This window comes from Myripristis murdjan, chromosome 3 (assembly GCF_902150065.1).
Source record: "Myripristis murdjan chromosome 3, fMyrMur1.1, whole genome shotgun sequence".
Lineage (NCBI taxonomy): Eukaryota > Metazoa > Chordata > Actinopteri > Holocentriformes > Holocentridae > Myripristis > Myripristis murdjan.
The window spans coordinates 30,933,392-30,950,610 of record NC_043982.1 but is presented as its reverse complement, the minus strand read 5'-3'; the positions used below and the strand labels follow the sequence as shown (position 1 = coordinate 30,950,610).

At 42.1% G+C, this 17,219-nt stretch overlaps 2 protein-coding genes across 3 annotated transcripts in view; one reads left to right on the top strand and one right to left on the bottom strand.

Moving 5' to 3' along the window:
- Positions 1–4,973: 4,973 nt before the first annotated feature.
- cdkn2aip (CDKN2A interacting protein) lies at positions 4,974–9,685 on the bottom strand. 2 transcript variants are annotated; one of them, XM_030047969.1, is made up of 4 exons: positions 9,517–9,685; positions 8,832–9,081; positions 7,845–7,966; positions 4,974–7,139 (listed from the first exon to the last, which is right to left on the bottom strand). In XM_030047969.1, the coding sequence occupies exons 2-4, from the start codon at positions 9,077–9,079 to the stop codon at positions 6,556–6,558; spliced, it is 954 nt and encodes a 317-aa protein (XP_029903829.1). In that variant the 5' UTR covers positions 9,080–9,081; positions 9,517–9,685; the 3' UTR covers positions 4,974–6,555. The 2 variants fall into 2 exon arrangements, with proteins under 2 accessions (XP_029903829.1, XP_029903828.1); XM_030047968.1 differs by lacking the exon at positions 9,517–9,685 and adding an exon at positions 9,230–9,494.
- Positions 9,686–9,798: 113 nt separating this feature from the next.
- tubgcp4 (tubulin gamma complex component 4) overlaps positions 9,799–17,219 on the top strand; it is an 8,873-nt gene continuing 1,452 nt past the window's right edge. Inside the window, exons 1-16 of the mRNA XM_030047824.1 lie at positions 9,799–10,015; positions 11,015–11,143; positions 11,504–11,626; positions 11,732–11,785; positions 11,948–12,004; positions 12,736–12,815; positions 13,256–13,457; positions 13,543–13,708; positions 13,822–13,946; positions 14,050–14,100; positions 14,185–14,290; positions 14,475–14,582; positions 15,230–15,374; positions 15,461–15,638; positions 16,328–16,462; positions 17,029–17,145. Coding sequence (XP_029903684.1) covers positions 9,938–10,015; positions 11,015–11,143; positions 11,504–11,626; positions 11,732–11,785; positions 11,948–12,004; positions 12,736–12,815; positions 13,256–13,457; positions 13,543–13,708; positions 13,822–13,946; positions 14,050–14,100; positions 14,185–14,290; positions 14,475–14,582; positions 15,230–15,374; positions 15,461–15,638; positions 16,328–16,462; positions 17,029–17,145 — 1,854 coding nt within the window. The 5' untranslated portion in view covers positions 9,799–9,937. The remainder of the gene's footprint in view (positions 10,016–11,014; positions 11,144–11,503; positions 11,627–11,731; positions 11,786–11,947; positions 12,005–12,735; positions 12,816–13,255; positions 13,458–13,542; positions 13,709–13,821; positions 13,947–14,049; positions 14,101–14,184; positions 14,291–14,474; positions 14,583–15,229; positions 15,375–15,460; positions 15,639–16,327; positions 16,463–17,028; positions 17,146–17,219) is intronic.

Here is a 17,219-nt window from a genome sequence, read left to right as displayed (position 1 = left end):
CATCACAGTGTCAATGCAGGATCAGGACAGCACTAACAGTTCCACCTGTTCCCCATGGCACAAAGCTACACTGTACAGGAGGCCACTTTTTAATCATAAAAAATTGCTGCTGAGCCTGGAGAAACACGTCAAGAGTTAGGGGTAGGACGGGCTTATCTTATATAATGTAGTATGGCATGCATAAAAAGTGGCACTGTAATTATGTTGTCCAGAACAATAACAATAAAGCTCTCTCCTCTTCTAGGTCAGCCTCCTGGGCGCCGACCTCATCCAGCAACACGGAGCAGTTTATCTGACCTTGGTGTTTCCAGGTCGTTCTCCCTATAAATCCCTTTATTGTCTGGTGTCTGGCAGCATGGGCATATACACTACTCACAAAAAGTTAGGGATATTTGGCTTTTGGGTGAAATTTATGGAAAATGTAAAAAGTTCACGCTACAGTGATATTATATCATGAAAGTAGGGCATTTAAGTAGAAGCATACACTGGTGATTTCCTCATCTCAAACAATTTCTTGAAACAAAAGCCAACAACAGCGGTGGATATACCACAACAAAAAATGTCAGTGTCAATAACTTGTCATGTGCCCTTGAGCATCAATTACAGCTTGACAACGACGTCTCATGCTGTTCACAAGTCGACTTATTGTCTGCTGAGGCATGGCATCCCACTCTTCTTGAAGGGCGGCCCTCAGGACATCGAGGTTCTGGGGTACAGAGCTCCGAGCCTCTACACGGCGACTCAGCTGATCCCATAGGTTTTCTATGGGATGCAGGTCTGAGAAAGTGCAGGCCACTCCATCTGAGGTACCCCAGTCTCCAGCAGCCGTTCCCTAATGATACGACCTCGATGAGCTGGAGCATCAAACACCTGATGCGAATTTTGCCGTTAAACTCCTTGTTAGAGAACAGCAACTTGTGCAAAAAGTACTGAAACACTGAACAGTTGGACATGTACATTCAAAAGTTTACAGAAGGTCACATTAAGTTCACCTGTAAAGGTTATAATGCATTTTAGGTTCATCCTGAAATTTCACCTGAAAGCCGAATATCCCTAACTTTTTGTGAGTAGTGTATATCCCTAGAAACCTGGACAATATCTCCTAACCAACGGCGGGATTGGCAAGTTCTTCACCAGCCCTACAAGTAACAACTACAGTCCTGGGCTTCCCAACACAGCGACTTGGGCTGCCACAATCTGACGCACATCTTTGTGGATACGCAAGAAGGTCCCCATTATGCAGGACCAGACAGCAGTAGGTCTGGATGTTGTAGTGTCACAGTGTCTCCAGACTCAGTGATTCCCCTCCCAGTTCCTCTGGTTGACAGGCTAGGGGAAGTAGGGTTCCAACATTGCAGAAGGTGTGGCTAGATTCATCTGGGCTCACGTACCGCAGATGGACCTCCTTCCCAGATCTTGGCTCCCCCCAGAGCAATTCACAGGCCACCCCAAGTTGTGTGGAATATGCCATAGTGTGTAGCTTCCTCCGTCTTTGTGCTTTCCACCATCTCCTTCTATGTTCTGGGAGCCTGCTGGCCTACAGCTCGCTCTTCCTCAAGGGGTAGAAAATTGAGGAAGTTATCCATGGCAACCTGGTCCACCACATCTGGCTGGTGGAATCGATGGATGACATCCTGGAGCTGAGCCATCTGGGTGTTGGGATCATCCTCTGTCAGTATCACCAGCAGTGGGACTGTTGGGCCTGATAAGAGCGGGCAGGAACAAAAACCCACTTTACAATTCCAGTCACGACCTCCAAATATGCTCCCATATCATACAGCCAGTTTAGTAAGTAGCTGGAAGGCTGACTTAAAGGGTCATACCTGTGATTTTGCATGTTTAGCATAATATCTACAAAATGTATATATTTTTATATGTTTCTGTTAATCCTTTCATAGCCATTGGTTTACATTCATCCCACAACAATATGAAAATTAACTTTCAGAGACTTCAAACCTTCTTCACACCAGTATGTCTCCATCTGCATTGTCCACAGCTGTAGTGCAGGGATGTGTCTGTCAGGCTAGACACACACTATGGAGACAAGGTATATGACACAATGTCCGTTTTGGGGAGATATTTTAGTGACAGCCATAACTGGGTGTGGAGTAGGGGATTTATGACCACTGCAGAGTGGCAGGGCTCTGGAGGTCCATTACACATGTTTCCTCACTGTCACTGCATTCTAGCCACAGCTCTGGGGAGTGGTAGACATGGTCTACCACCTGACTGGTGAGAAAAAATCCAACTACTGGGTATCAGTGGTAGTAACCAATCCAGGCCCTGTCAGACAGGATTCACTTGCATTGTTAGATGATGCCACCCTCAGTAGTGTTGTCATCTTCAGGCCCTGAAGAAAAGTGGATGCAGAGTGATATGCTCTTGACCTTTTTTAAAGAGGGGGTGTTATAGGGTTCAATGGACTCACTATGATTGGCTCGACACATGCACGCACACTCTCAGTGGACTGAGGCAACCATAGCGGAGCCAGTAAGAGAACTCCACAAGAGGGTGAACCCTATGTGAAATATATGTATGTAATTTTAACAGGTCTCTCTCAAAACAAACCATACCACTCATGCCCGCATCCTCATTCAAACCATTGGCTGCACTTCTTGCAAAAAAATCACACAGACATCTGATAGCAGGCATCCTAAAACTTGTCTGTTCATATTAAAACTAACAAGCAGTTACAGATGACCATATCCATAGTCTTAACAGCCCTATACAGGCTTGAAACAGTGCAAAAACAGTACAAACAGGAAAAACTGTACAGCTGGCTTGTAACCAAAGTTTTTCCAATTCTGTGTTATGTTTCTATGTAAGAATGATGGCCCATCAAAGGGTTGTGTAAGTTTTTCCTGCTCTTCATAAGATGATCCTGACCTGGGAAACCTTCAAGAGAAAATAAAGCTGGAGGACAGACGTGACAGTTTCCATTGTGAACATGCAACAATGATTCATAAAATGTGTGTATCAGCATTACATTCACTGTTATATCGACAGCACAGTAACAGACAGCCGGGCAGCCTACATCACTCATGACCTAAAAACCCTGCTGCCCTCTAGTGGTGAAAACTGAGTTTCTCAACACAGTTTGCAGACTCACTCTGGTTAAATCGGCAAGGTATGTGAAGAAGTTAGACCAAAGAAAAAAAAAAAAGTTAATCAGTGAATTTGGTGGTGAATTTCCATGGAATTATTTTCTGTCTAACTAAAAAAAAGCCCGCTTCAAAGTTCAAACCACAACTTAGGAAGCAATTTACTGCACTGCAACCTAGGAAACCACATGTTGTCCAGTCACTGCTTGTGCTCAAACAGCTTGCCTTTGCTAATTAAGTGGCAAACCACCAAAAATATGCCGTGTAATGATGTGAATGCACAGCCAAGTCAACTGTGTTGATAAGGCCAAAAGGATCCTGCTGGTAAAGACAATGAGGGGGTCAGACATGAGTGTCAGTCAAATCATTGTGTTTAATGACTTGATCTGAAACTGGTACCACCTACTCACTTTGTGTAATGAGCAAATAAGTCACCTAGCTGTATACAGACTTTCCAACTACAACTAATGAGCAGCAATACTATTATTTTTATGATAATAGTCAACATATATTTTGAGCTTTTTTTGTATTGTCTATACTCTCCAGGGTGCCAGATAAGCCCAGAGTGGATTGAATTGATGATAAGGCGGATGATCTGAAAACAAGAATTACCCCCTTTCATCATCAATAGCCATTAACAACAACACATTTTAAAAAGAAATGGTTATGTAGATAACCATGGATCTGGTAGAATGACGAATGATCATCATCATGATCTAGTACCTACTAGTATTACCTAATACTTAGTGCTGTAAAGGTGGGTTCAAAACTTTGCTCCACTTCTTGTCTTGAACATTCCAGGGTGTTTCGAGGGACAGGAATAAAAACTAGCAGCCTTTGGACTACATCTATTGTTAAATAGATAACCTTTGATTTGTTTCCATCTCATTCTGAATGATGAGACAGTCTTAAATGGGATGGCTCATACTAACCGGGTGGTGAGGAACAAGAGACTCCAGGTTGGCAAAACCTTGCTGGGCAGCAGACATAATGCTGTCTGTTGAAAAAGTAACAGTCAACATGTTTTCTTATATTTCTCACATGTAGTTTCAAGTTTCCATTAGTCACGAGTATTTGTCAGTGTTTTTAACTCAACAAGTTAGTCTAATACAAATATGACAGATACCTCTAACTCACTTGTGCACCCTGGGAACTGAACCAGAGGATATTATTCATCTACATACAAAAAGCACTAGAGTAAAATCACTGAGGCAGCCCTTGCCTAGTACCTTTAAAACTGCAGTGAGTGAACTAGTCAGCACCACTGAGGCCTATCTGGCATGAAATCATAGCAGCACCGATTTCCTGAGAGGTCTCACCAACAATACCACAACTGAGCTTAAATAGAGCATTACTGTAAGCAGCAGAGATGAAAGTTAGCATATCAAAAGGGTCAAACTGTTACGATAGCTTTACAAGACTATGCAGAATCAGTATTTTAGGTTTCTGGTATTGCAACATATACATGGTGGAACTCCCTGTACATATGGCGGACAAAAATGAACTTTTTTAGACATAGATTCTATGCCAGTAACTAATAACTAGACATTAACACAGGCAATGTGTGATATTGAGCTGGTTAATTCAAGTTGGACATTAATGTGTCAACTATCACACACAAAAAAAAAAATCACTGTATGTTAACACAAAGTATCAAGAATACTTACAGGTTTATCGTGATCAATTTGATAAAATTTTCCATCTAAAGGATGATTTGGACACATAAAAAACTATAATGACTCTCCAATTAAACAAACATATATTCATGTCTTTAATAGGGCCGATAAGAACACATAGGCCTTTCACAGGCTACTGAACTAATGTAGGCAGAAACAAAACAAAAAATATGCACAGAATCAAAATATACATCCCTTGGTTAAATTATGTTTATTTAAAAAAATATATAAACAGGACCACTGATGTAAACATATAATAATATGGACCAGTGTGGACATTCACACTTCAATACACTAACTTTCATTCAATCCAGATTGAGAAAAAAAAAATTTGGACACCACAGCAGCATTTCCCCCCCTAAATAACATTAGAACTATACACATTAGATTTAGGAAACATGTTCAAAGAAATAATCTAAACCCCAATAGTTTAAACATAGTGTAGCACTCAGTGGTTTTTCAATTTTCAAGGTTAGGCCTAAATAAACTAAAACAAAAGCCTTTAGTGCCTCTGTGTATGATTTGACAATGGCTATGTATTTGAGAAAAACACAAAAGTTGATAACTGTAGAAACATTAGTCAAAAATCACTCTGTGGCTATAGAATGAAACTCAAAGAAATCCAACCGTCAGCAGAGGGCTCATCTGAGTGAGTCACAAGGTGGAGTTTTTTTTTTTTTTTTTTCCCCACCGGTTAGCTGATTACAGCAGTCTGATGTGTTCCAAATTTTCAGCAAGAACAATATTGCATTCCAGAGCTTTCATCAAACTGCAGACAGGTCAGACTATGTTCACATCTACCACGTTTGCAGCAGTTCAGTCAAACTCTGTGGAGCATTTGCTGATTTCGTTTGGTTTGTTTTGCTGGATAAGAACAATGCCATTCAAACTGTGGTGGCACCAAATAACAGCACTGAGAAACACAAAAATGCAAGTCTCAGTCCTCTTCCAAGAGAACCGCAGTGCTGTTTGTTAGGAGTTAAAAAGTAACCCAACTAACTCCAAGAAACAACCTGAAAACACAAGGTTTTATAGGTATAAGGACACTGATGTTGACACCTACGCCAAAGGAGCTCCTAATGCTTGGAAAGCCCGGCATAACAAAATAAAACAAGGACAAACTGCAGTCCTGACTGACGTTCATTTTCAACTATTTAATCATGTCTTCCCCACTGGTATGAACACCAGGGAAGTTCAATTACAGCAAACACCTCAGAAAAAACCGCCGCGCTTATCTCAAGTCACAGGGACTGGAATAGAACCTTTTCATTCCCTCTTCTTGAAAAGCTTGAAGATTCGTCACACATTGGCTTTGAAAAAAAAAAAAGTCTTCTTCCTCTTTATCAACAAATGTAGCTGTGATCCTTGTGTTTTTAAAGTGTGCCTGACTAATCCAGGCACCTTGTTTTTTTGGGTGATGTTGTGCTAGACCATGAGTTATGATTAACTCCCTCAACCACCAACATCTCTTACTAGGCAGGAGTTAGGCATGGGTTAGACCAAAGACAACAAACAAAGTGTGATGGCACCCCTAAACAACCGAGCCAAAAAAAACCCCAAAACATCAGAGGGACCAAAACCAGGCAGTTTGGATACCTTGCTACCCATAATATAAGACAGTAAGCAAAACAAAATAGTACTCTGCAAGAATTCAAATCCAGCTGAGTATCATGTTAGGATGTTTGATGGCATGACAGTCTGGTCCCTACTCAGGATCACTTCAGTAGCTCCACTTCCCGATGCCCAGACAGGCACACTGGTTTGTTTGCTTGGTCTTCCTATGATGAACCGTCTTCCAGCTGCTCTGACTGAAAGGGGTAGCTGAGTGCAGGTGGAAACCCCTGACTCCTAGGTTGATCATCCAACAACATTAAGTCCTCTACATCTTTCCCTCTGTACCTCCGTCTACAGATCTTCACTGCCACTTTGCGACCCTGAAAGACTTTTAGGGCTTCTTTTGAGGCCATGGCTCTGGCGGCGGCCTCGTCACGCCCATACCCTGTGCCCATGTACACAGTCTGACAGCGGAGCTCACACACGTGGCCTTCCTTCTGTGTGCGGCCTGCAGGCAAGTCTGGGATGTCTTTCAGTGGCACGATCACACAGCTTAGGCTCTGTTTGCACGACTCCACGCAGCTGCGGAGGATCTCAAAGTGGTCCAAGTTAGGACCAAAGCCCCCAGCTGACACCAGCTTCCAGGCCACAGCCTTGTAGAGGCGGTTGAAGAAGGGCTGGTGCTCAGCAGGAGCCTGTGGTAGAGGTCCAGATTTCTGATTGACTGGCCGTGCTGCTGTCTTCCCAGCAGACCGACCATCCACTTCATTAGATTTGGGCCTTTTAACACAGCTGTCAGCATCACTCCCTGCAGATGACAGCACAACATGCATCACAGTGAGAGACTCCACAATAATGCCCTTTAATGAGGATACAGAATCCCAGCTCAGGTGTGGAGGTGCAGAGGACATGCTATATGTAATTAGATCGAGACAACATTGTTACAGAAAAGAATACTGAAACATCAGCCAGACAGTGGACCACAATCCTGGTCTAACAGTCTACAGCTATTTAGTGAAGACTTGCCGTCACATAATTGAAACAAAAATTGTAAGTAATCATACTTCTAATGACAATTATTCAAGTTCAGCTCTCATGCATTTTAATTAGTCCAAATCAGAAAAACACCAGTTTTTTGTGGCATTTTAAAAAATTGGTTTAATTACATTTCCCAGGGCAAAACAGTAAACAGACCATACTTAAGTAATAAAGTCATATGGTGATTAAGCAAGCCCACTTGTTATTTGGCAAAACCTTAAATGCTGACATGCAGATGAGTCAACAAGCAGATTCCAAGACTTATAAAAAGGCTACATTGTGGGCAGCCACATTCATGGACAGTGAGTGATTATGTGATTTATGTTTAATGTTATTATTATTTTTATTGTTTTATTTTTCTCTCTGAAGAGAATATCCTTCTCAGCAGGTAGACAAAGGGGTGAGCGTAGGGTAAACCCTTCAGGATTTATTTCACCCACTTGAATTTGACAACATTGATGAAAATGTACATTACCAGCATTGGCACTCCTCTTCCCTTTAGCCATGATTTCATCCCTTGTTGTTCGAACTGGAGCATCCTGAACAACTATTCCTTCACCCATCTCTTTGATCTTGTCCATTATAGCCTGTGGATACCTACAGGGTGAAAAGAGCAGAAAACAACACTCCTCATCTGTGCCTCCTTGATCTTTGGTTGCCAAACTTTATCAAATTTTATAGGAATCACTGGGTCACTGGCAAAATGATAGTATCATGATATTTTACCCAAGATAACAATGGTATCACAATACAGACGATTCTGCGACATGCACTATTTTCTGAAATAATCAGCTATGATACATCACAATATCTGTAAGTGAAGAAGAAAAAACAGCCTGGAAAAAGCAAAATAACTTCCCAATAAGCAGGAGTAAGTCGTGTTTTTCAGTGTTTTAATGTGCACAGCGCCTGAAACATGAACATGACAGAACTAGGGATGCATGATATTGGATTTTTTTTGCTGACATCAGATATGCTGGTATTTACCAACTCTATTGGCCAAGTGCTGATGCTGATACCTATATGTGCACATGTTTTTTTTTTCCAACCTAATTGCAGAGAACATCAAGTGTTTCCTGTGGTGGGATTAACATATTATTATGCCTACTTTGATAGTGTTGTCTCACTGATCTCACAGATGCAGACACAAAATACAATGCTTTTCATAATGTTCACATTCACTAGAGTCTCGAGCATTTAGGCATAATTAAAGTGACATCTTATTAGCCTGTCATATCGGCTCATTGTGCATCCCTAGCCAGAACGATTCCATTTAAAATACATTAAGGCAGGGAACAAGTACACGTAACAGAAACTCAAATGTGCATCTGTGTAAATGAACTTGAAAATTCAAATACTGATACTTGATACTAAGTGTGTCGATAATGTATCACAAGAGGAAGTAGTGCAATGTATAGCATTGTCAGTTTATTGTCCCACCCCTACTGTCAACATGTTGTACCTGCAGCCGAGGAAAACGTGATTGGCCCAAACCATGGAGAGAGACAGCAGCCTGTCTAGACTGTTGCTGGGAGTTCCTTGCTCAATAGTGGGGAAAGCCTCCATGTTTCTCAGGATGAACTCCCTTCTGGCAACCCACTGTTTGTTGGTCTCACAATAGCCCCTGAAAGTCTCCACCCACTGGGCCAGCTGCGGGTTCTGGCCCAGGTATTCAGAAACAATGTCCTCTCCACTCCTCTCCTCCGCCATCACTGCAACACAAACACAACAAACGCACGGAAAATACAGGACTGGTTCTTTATTTACGCGGCAGCTGTTGTACGATAACAATCAAGTTGTGCTTAGATTGAGTTGAGCTAACTAGGCCTTACATGGGAGTTAGAGGAAGAGAAGACATACCTTTGTAACTACTAAAACGCATGTTTACACCTCATTACAGCAGCAAACAGCGGTGTTTTGTTACGCCTGTGCCTGCCATTAACGTGTTAGTTAGCTTAAGTTTTGCAGAGTAACGTCACCGTTTGCTAAGGCTCACTTTAGCAAGAGCTAGCTGGAAACAACGGAAGCCAAAATAGCGTTAGGGAGAATGTTAACATCACCATTGCTGACAGGTTTAAAGTGTTAACAGCAGCTAGTGCAGCCTGTGTTTGGAAATTATTTTAAGAGAACAACAACAGGACACCAACCTTTGAAGGCTCTCTCCGTTGCGAGGTGCACCTAGCTGGCTACATGACCGACTGATGACGTCGGGATGATGCGGCCGTAGTTTGGATAAACTGGACTACAACTCCCATGTTAAGACGCTTCCGCTAACTTTAGCTGCTTGTTTACGTCATCACCCCGCAAAAGTCGTTTTGTGGCCTGAAACGTTGCCCTGGTGGTTAGCTACCCTCTTCATACAGCGCTACGAAAGCGAACAGATAACTATGTGTAATTTTTAAGCAAGAGACACAACACAGACAGACAATCAGAGCGCACGTCCTCTAATAAGGCTTTGCGTAATGACGTAAACAAACTGCGACAGCGTCACCGACAGTTTGTTTTGGTTGATGAATGGACAAGCCCCGCACAAAACTGACAAATTTCCTTCATCTGAACTGAATTAAGATGATTCATGAGCTGTTGCTGGCACTGAGTGGCTACCCTGGGACTATTTTGACATGGAACAAACGAACAGGTTTACAGGTAAAACTCACAGAAATGTTTCTGGTCCAGGTTGACGTTAGCTCCCGCCCTAAGATGTCTTGCATGTTCATTCATTTATTTTGTTGAAAATGTCATCATGCAAACCCTGTTAGTGTTGTTATAATCCTAATCGAAACAGTAAAATTACGAGCTCCTTGCACCAGAGTCACATAGTAGCTTTTAGGGCTGTGACGGTATGTTTATCTCCCGATTTGATACTATCTCAATACTATGTATTGCGACTCTACAAGTATCGCGTTTGATATTATGAATTATGGCAATTTTTGTTTTTTGATTTATCCTCTACTTTGTGTATGTAAAGTTTCAAACAGCTCTGGTTATCCTAAAGGTCACAATAGGTCATTTTATGCAGCGATGTCAAGTTTCAAAAAATGGTCTCACCACAATGAAATGGCTTCTATAAAGGCTGACATTATCACACATGAGTAAAATGGACCTCACTGAATCAACAAGAGTCTCAGCTTTCCAATCAAACCCAATTAATGCAACTCCAAGACTGTTTAGGCCCCGTTATGCAGAAATACATGATTGTACAATAGGTGAAAATAACGCATTTGTACTGCATGCAAAACCTGCATGGTTTTTGCCCCAAACTGCATGGGATTAGCACAAGGTGGGCACGTCTGCAAAGGGGAGACATGGAACCCACTTACATTCAGGTATTTTGACATCAGAGGTCAAACGAGCCCCTTGATTGCCAAAATTTGGCCTAACTTTGGTGCAATATTTAGTTCCCTTGCTGACAACCTGACATGCTTGGTACCAACAGATTCCTGAGGTCATGTCATTCCATATGATACCAGTATCTTTACTTTAAGTTGATTCAGTAATAATAATAATAATAATAAAAAAGATTAAAACATTGTTTAAAAAAAAAGTGATACTTAATTTACTTAAGGCGACCCCCCTCACCCCTCACCCCCACCTTTAGTAGTTTTATTGATATGACATACTTTTTTTTTTTTTTTTTAACCTCAGGTGTCTCAGGACCTGCCTTTCCTTCACCCCAGTGAAACCAGTGTCCTCAACCGACTTTGTAAACTGGGATCGGACTACATTCGCTTCACAGAATTTATAGAGCAACATACTGGCCATGTCCATCAGCAAGTGAGGACTCCCTACATGCTTTATGAAACATTTGGATAGATGTTGTTTATTGTATTTAAAATCAAAATGCAGTGATATAAGATATAAAAAAAGTTTTGTTGCTGGAAGAGGCAACTTACTTAACTCAGTCATTGTTTATCACCATTTAGTAATTGAATTAATCACTTGGACTGGATTTGACCAGTCAATGCAGTAATGCTGTAAGTCGTAAGGGCAAAAAAGTGAAATGAATAAGTTTAAAAACACTCCAATGACATCTTCAGTTTTGACAGAGTTAAGCAGGCCTATCAGTCTTTGCTATGGAATATATTTTAAATGAAGAGATTAAGTGAAAAGTTACATCCATGACCTGTTCTGTAGGAACATCACACAAACCAACCCAACCAGGCTGGACTCAATGGGATTTACCTGCGGGCTTTCTGTACCGGGCTGGACTCCATGCTACAGCCTTACCGACAAGCCCTGCTGGATCTTGAACAAGAGGTATGACTCATGACAGCCAAATGTAGCATTTTTTCCAAACAGCATTAATGGTAATGTCACTCATACCATATAACAACATAACAACTTGTATGCTCTGCGTTTCAGTTCCTTGGAGATCCACATCTGTCTATATCCCATGTGAATTATAAGCTTGATCAGGTAAAACTCAAATCAAATTCCTGAGCAGATAATATTTTGATATTATTAGTAAAATTCCTTTTTTTGTATGAGATTTGTAGCATAGGGCTTTACTGTGGAAAGTCTTTCCCATTGCTGAAACCTGGCCTGTTTATCTGACAATCATAACTTTTCTCTGTTCAGTTTCAGCTGCTCTTTCCCTCTGTGATGGTGGTGGTAGAGACAATAAAATCACAGAAGGTAAGAATTGCTTAAAGGAATAGTTCACACAGAAATGAAAGTTCAGTCATTATCTACTCAAATGAAGTTCCATTGTAGTTTAGAGGAAAAACAACCACACAGCATTTTAGGCCCCAAAAGGCATAGAGTCATATTTCTCCAAACAGCTTGTGCAGCATACCGGTAATTCAAATGTTTTGTAGGCAAACAAATTGCGCTGTGGGTCCAAATGTCCATTATTAACTTAATCGCCAAGTGGAAGATATACTTTATTGCTCTGGTAGAAGACATAGGTAGATATATAGATAATACAGTAAGTATACTGAACATTTGGTTGTACAGTACAATTTCTTTTCCTTCAAAACATGGATGAGAGTTGGGAGAAATATGATGGAGTTTATGAAGTTATGCTTGTTATAGAGCTGTAAAAAGATGGCCTATTAATTTCAATAGTTTGAAAGAGGGCTGAAGTGGAACCACAGTGGCTGACTCGCCGTGTGTTTGGTGGCCCTACAAACTTACAGTAAGTGGAGTTTTGACTGACATGGAGGTGAACGGATAATAACTCTAATTTTCAGATGAGCTGTTCCTTCAGATGTGCCCACTCTGAAACATGTAGAGACTCCTTGCCTCCCTCACTCAGTTAATTGTCACTGTGCAGGGACAAACTGTCTGATCCTTGAGCACCAGCTAGGTAACAGAGCTGACAGGAGCATGGCCATCTGCTCTTTCTCTTTCTCTGCTTGCTTTAGATCCATGGCTGTCAGATCCTGGAGACAGTGTACAAACACAGCTGTGGAGGCCTTCCCCCTGTACGCATGGCTTTGGAGAAGTAAGTAACCTCACTGTGGGAAGAAAAACAACTCATAACCGTAAAGGTGATGTGTACAGTAAGGGATTTTAATGTTACGTGATCGCCTTGTCTGTCCATACGTATGTCTGTCAACTGAAAACTCAAAAACTACTCAACAGATTTCAACAAAACTAGCTGAGAAGGTTTGGTCATGGGCCAGCAAAGAAGTGATTAACTTTTCGGGCCAATTGGCCTGAAGGGGGCATGGCATAGCACAAACAGGGCCATGCTTTCTAAATACATTCATGCAACATCAAGGTGACACTGACCAACTTTTGGCTGAATGGAGTGTGTCCTGTGACAACAAGATTACAGAAAGGAGCAGGGCTTAGCACAGACAGACAATTTCCAGTTATGATCTTGGCAGAAGTGTGCACACCACTGAGTGCCTTCTTTTTTTTTTGTTTTTCAAAATGCAGGATTCTCGCAGTGTGCCATGGTGTGATGTACAAGCAGCTGGCAGCTTGGATGCTGCATGGATTGCTGCTGGACCAGAGTGAGGAGTTCTTTGTGAAACAGGGTCCCAGTGCAGGAGGGGCCGCTGCCAACCAGGAAGAGGAGGAGGAGGACCTGGGAATAGGAGGGTTGAGTGGGAAGCAGCTCAGAGAACTACAGGACTTGGTGAGAGCACCAGCAACACGTTACAGAAACAGGCACAAATCCAGAGTTAGTCCAGAGTCTTATGCATCTCTGTGTTGTTGTGTAGAGGCTGATTGAGGAGGAGAACATGCTAGCCCCCTCTCTTCAGCAGTTCTCCCTGCGAACTGAGATGCTGCCTTCTTACATTCCAATCCGAGTCGCTGAGAAAATCCTATTTGTGGGAGAATCTGTCCAGATGTTTGAGAACCACAACCACAGTCCCTCCAGAGCTGGTAGTCTATCCTGCTGTGATCGAAGCAGAGCATCTTACTTGTTCTTTTTTTTTTTTTTTTTTTGGTGTCTCTAAGAGATAACAGTGCATTGTTATGTTGTTTCACTGTTTTAGGCTCCATACTGAAGCACCAGGAGGACATGTTCGCCACAGAGTTGCACAGACTCAAACAGCAGCCCCTTTTTAGCCTGGTGGACTTTGAGAATCTGATCGATGGCATCAGGAGCACAGTAGCCGAGGTGAGCTCATATTGACAGTATTATTGCTGCCTTTTCTTTCAGCTGAAAATACTCTGAGTGTGAGGAAATTAAATAATCACAATGTGTATCAACTCTCTGGCAGCATCTGTGGACGCTGATGGTAGAGGAGTCAGATCTGTTGGGACAGCTCAAGGTGTGTATCCCCAAACCTGCTTCTGGATTGTACAGTTTGCACAGAATTAATTATTTAGACTATTCCTTTTCTATTTCCTTCCAGATTATTAAGGATTTCTACTTACTGGGTCGTGGCGAGCTCTACCAGGTTTTTATTGACCATGCGCAGCACATGCTGAAGACCCCGCCGACAGCTGTCACTGAGCATGGTAGGCTTTAATCTTAGTATCTGACAAAGAATCATCACTGTTTCTACATACATCATTCTTCAGTTGATTAAATGTATTTACACTCAGGACTCATTGGCTAGTTATGATAGTACTTAGCATGGAAAAACAAAAAACAAAAAACATCCGTTGTGTTTGCTGCCATGACGCTGTTTCTTGTCTGCAGATGTGAATGTGGCCTTTCAGCAGGCTGCTCATAAGGTCCTGCTGGATGATGACAACCTCCTCCCTCTGCTGCACCTCACTATCGACTACCAAGGCAAAGACAGCAAAGGTTTGTTGCTGGCTAGGGCTGCAACTACCACTTATTTTCATTGTTGATTAATCTATCAATTATTTTTTTTCAATTAATCATTTTTAATCATTTATAGTGTTTGTTTGTTTGTACAGTGTCAAAAATAGTGACAGTTGCTCAAGAGTGATGTCTTCAAATTGCTTCCTTAGTCTGGCCAGCAGTCAGAAAATCCATTGTGTTATTTTTATAATGATATGAATGGAGGAAAGTAAGCATTTTTGAAGCTGTAACCAGCTGACTGAATGACTAATTGTTGCAGCACTATTGCTGATACATAGATTACAAGCTTATAATATAAAGCTTATATAGGAGATTAGTTTCATATGAAGGCAAGAGCAACCTGGATGATGTTTCACTGATAGAGTCAGAGAGTTAAAAATCTAGAGTGTGCAGGCCTTATCAGTGTAGTTTAACCCCCTGTGGTCTCATAACAAGGACACCATTAGGGGCAGATTCAGAAACTCCAGCGTACTACGCTGCCAGTGCTATTTGTGGTTGGAGAGCTTTGACATCACACTCAAAGCCAACAACTCTGTGTCTCCTATTTAAATTCAGGGCTGTAAGGTGTAGTGTAATGCTTTAGGTGAGCACCCTCTAGTGGGTGATCATTGTGTTTGTGCTTTCAGAGGCGACGGGCACCAGAGACGGAGCCACTCCTCCACAGGACACTTCCCCTCGAGAGGTGCCACCTACTGGCTGGGCAGCTCTGGGTCTGGCCTACAAGGTCCAGTGGCCTCTGCACATCCTCTTCACTCCGGCTGTTCTGGAGAAGTCAGTACCCATTTAATTTTCACTTGTTTTGTTATGTTCACCTAAGCACAGCTGACTTGTGTCCTCTTCTCCTGCTCTGTGTCCAGGTACAATGTTGTGTTCAGGTACCTGCTGAGTGTGCGGCGGGTGCAGTCGGAGCTGCAGCACTGCTGGGCGCTGCAGATGCAGAGGAAGCACCTCAAGTCCAGCCAGACAGATGCAGTCAAATGGAGGCTACGCAACCACATGGCTTTCTTGGTCGACAACCTGCAGTACTACTTGCAGGTAAACATGCAGTGAATTGGAGTGCACCACACACGGTGTTGCACAAAGAACTGTTGTGTTTGTGAAAAAAAATCCCTTTTTTCTTTCTGGGTCCTTCTTGTTCTTTGTAAATCTTTTTTTTAATTCCATCTGATAACTGTCCAAATGTAGACAACATGAAGTCATACTGAGATATTACCAGTACAGCTACAGTTTGATGGCAGAAAAGGTTTCAGCTATGTATCAGTCCCTCCCAATCAAAGAGAGAGCTGTCTAGTGCCACCATCTTGCACCAATCTTCAAGAATCATACACGGAGAAATATGTTGCAGAACAGGTAGGGAATCTTATTTTCTCACCCACAGTAGCAGAAAATAGACCAGGATGCAGTGCAGCCACAAGGCACAGTATGTTGTGTGTTGAGCAAGGGGGGCCACTTTCACTTTTTCTCAACCGGAAAAACTCGGTTTCTTGCTGCTGTTAGTGGTCTCTGCACCTGCAAGTCTTGGATGCAGCAGGTTCACACCCCTTCTCTGCAAAAGTTAGCAAAAGCCATTTCATTCCAAAATATCTCTTGGAATTCTTCTAACAGTGTAAGACAAGGGTTTCAAGCCCAAGTTGTTTCATCTCAAAGGGCTTCAGGCAACACATTGCTTGCAGCTGAACGTCTAACCAGACTTACCGTGTTTTCCTATTTGTGCCTGTCCTCAGGTGGACGTGCTGGAGTCTCAGTTCTCTCAGCTGCTTCAGCAGATCAACTCCACCAGAGACTTTGAGAGCATCAGATTGGCCCACGACCATTTCCTCAGCAACCTGCTGGCCCAGTCCTTCATTCTCCTGAAGCCGGTCAGCAACTAACATTTACAGTGGTTCTCTACCACTGTATCCAGCATCTGCACCCGCAGTATTGTCTAACACTCAGCTTTGTTCTGGTTGTATACTTAAATATTTATACACTTATACTCTGGAACCCGGTGCAACATTCTCAAGACATATTTACATTATTTTACAATAAGATAGTACTTTTTGTCTCCATTACCAACATCCATAGTCTCCCATTAGTGCGGTCAGATTCCAATAGGGAGTCATATGCAAGTTGTAAAGATCAGAAACCTATTTTTTAGATTCATATTTAAAATATTATACAATACATGTGCTCCCTAAAAAAGATGCATACTCTCTAAATTCTTTAAAAAATGGAAATACCATGTTTTTAATAATTTGTTTTGTTTGTTTAATTTGATGTACAAGAGAAAACCATCAAGTTAAATTGTACCATAAGTTAAAGTTGTTTCAAGTACCAATTTATTTGGCCAATAAAACTGACTCTGATTCCGGATTGAGCCAGATTTGTTCTTTGGCCACTCCATAGGAGCGTATAAACTGATTTCTATGAATCCACCACTCCTCAGGTATTCCACTGTCTAAATGAGATCCTGGAGCTGTGTCATAACTTCTGCTCACTGGTCAGTCAGAATGTGGCGCCGCTGGATGAGCGGGGAACTGCTCAGCTGGACATCCTGGTCAAGGTGCAGTCGCTTATCAGGCCCAGCTTGTAGCCAAGTCCTGATGTTCCATGAATTTGGGGTAGTGTCAGAAATGA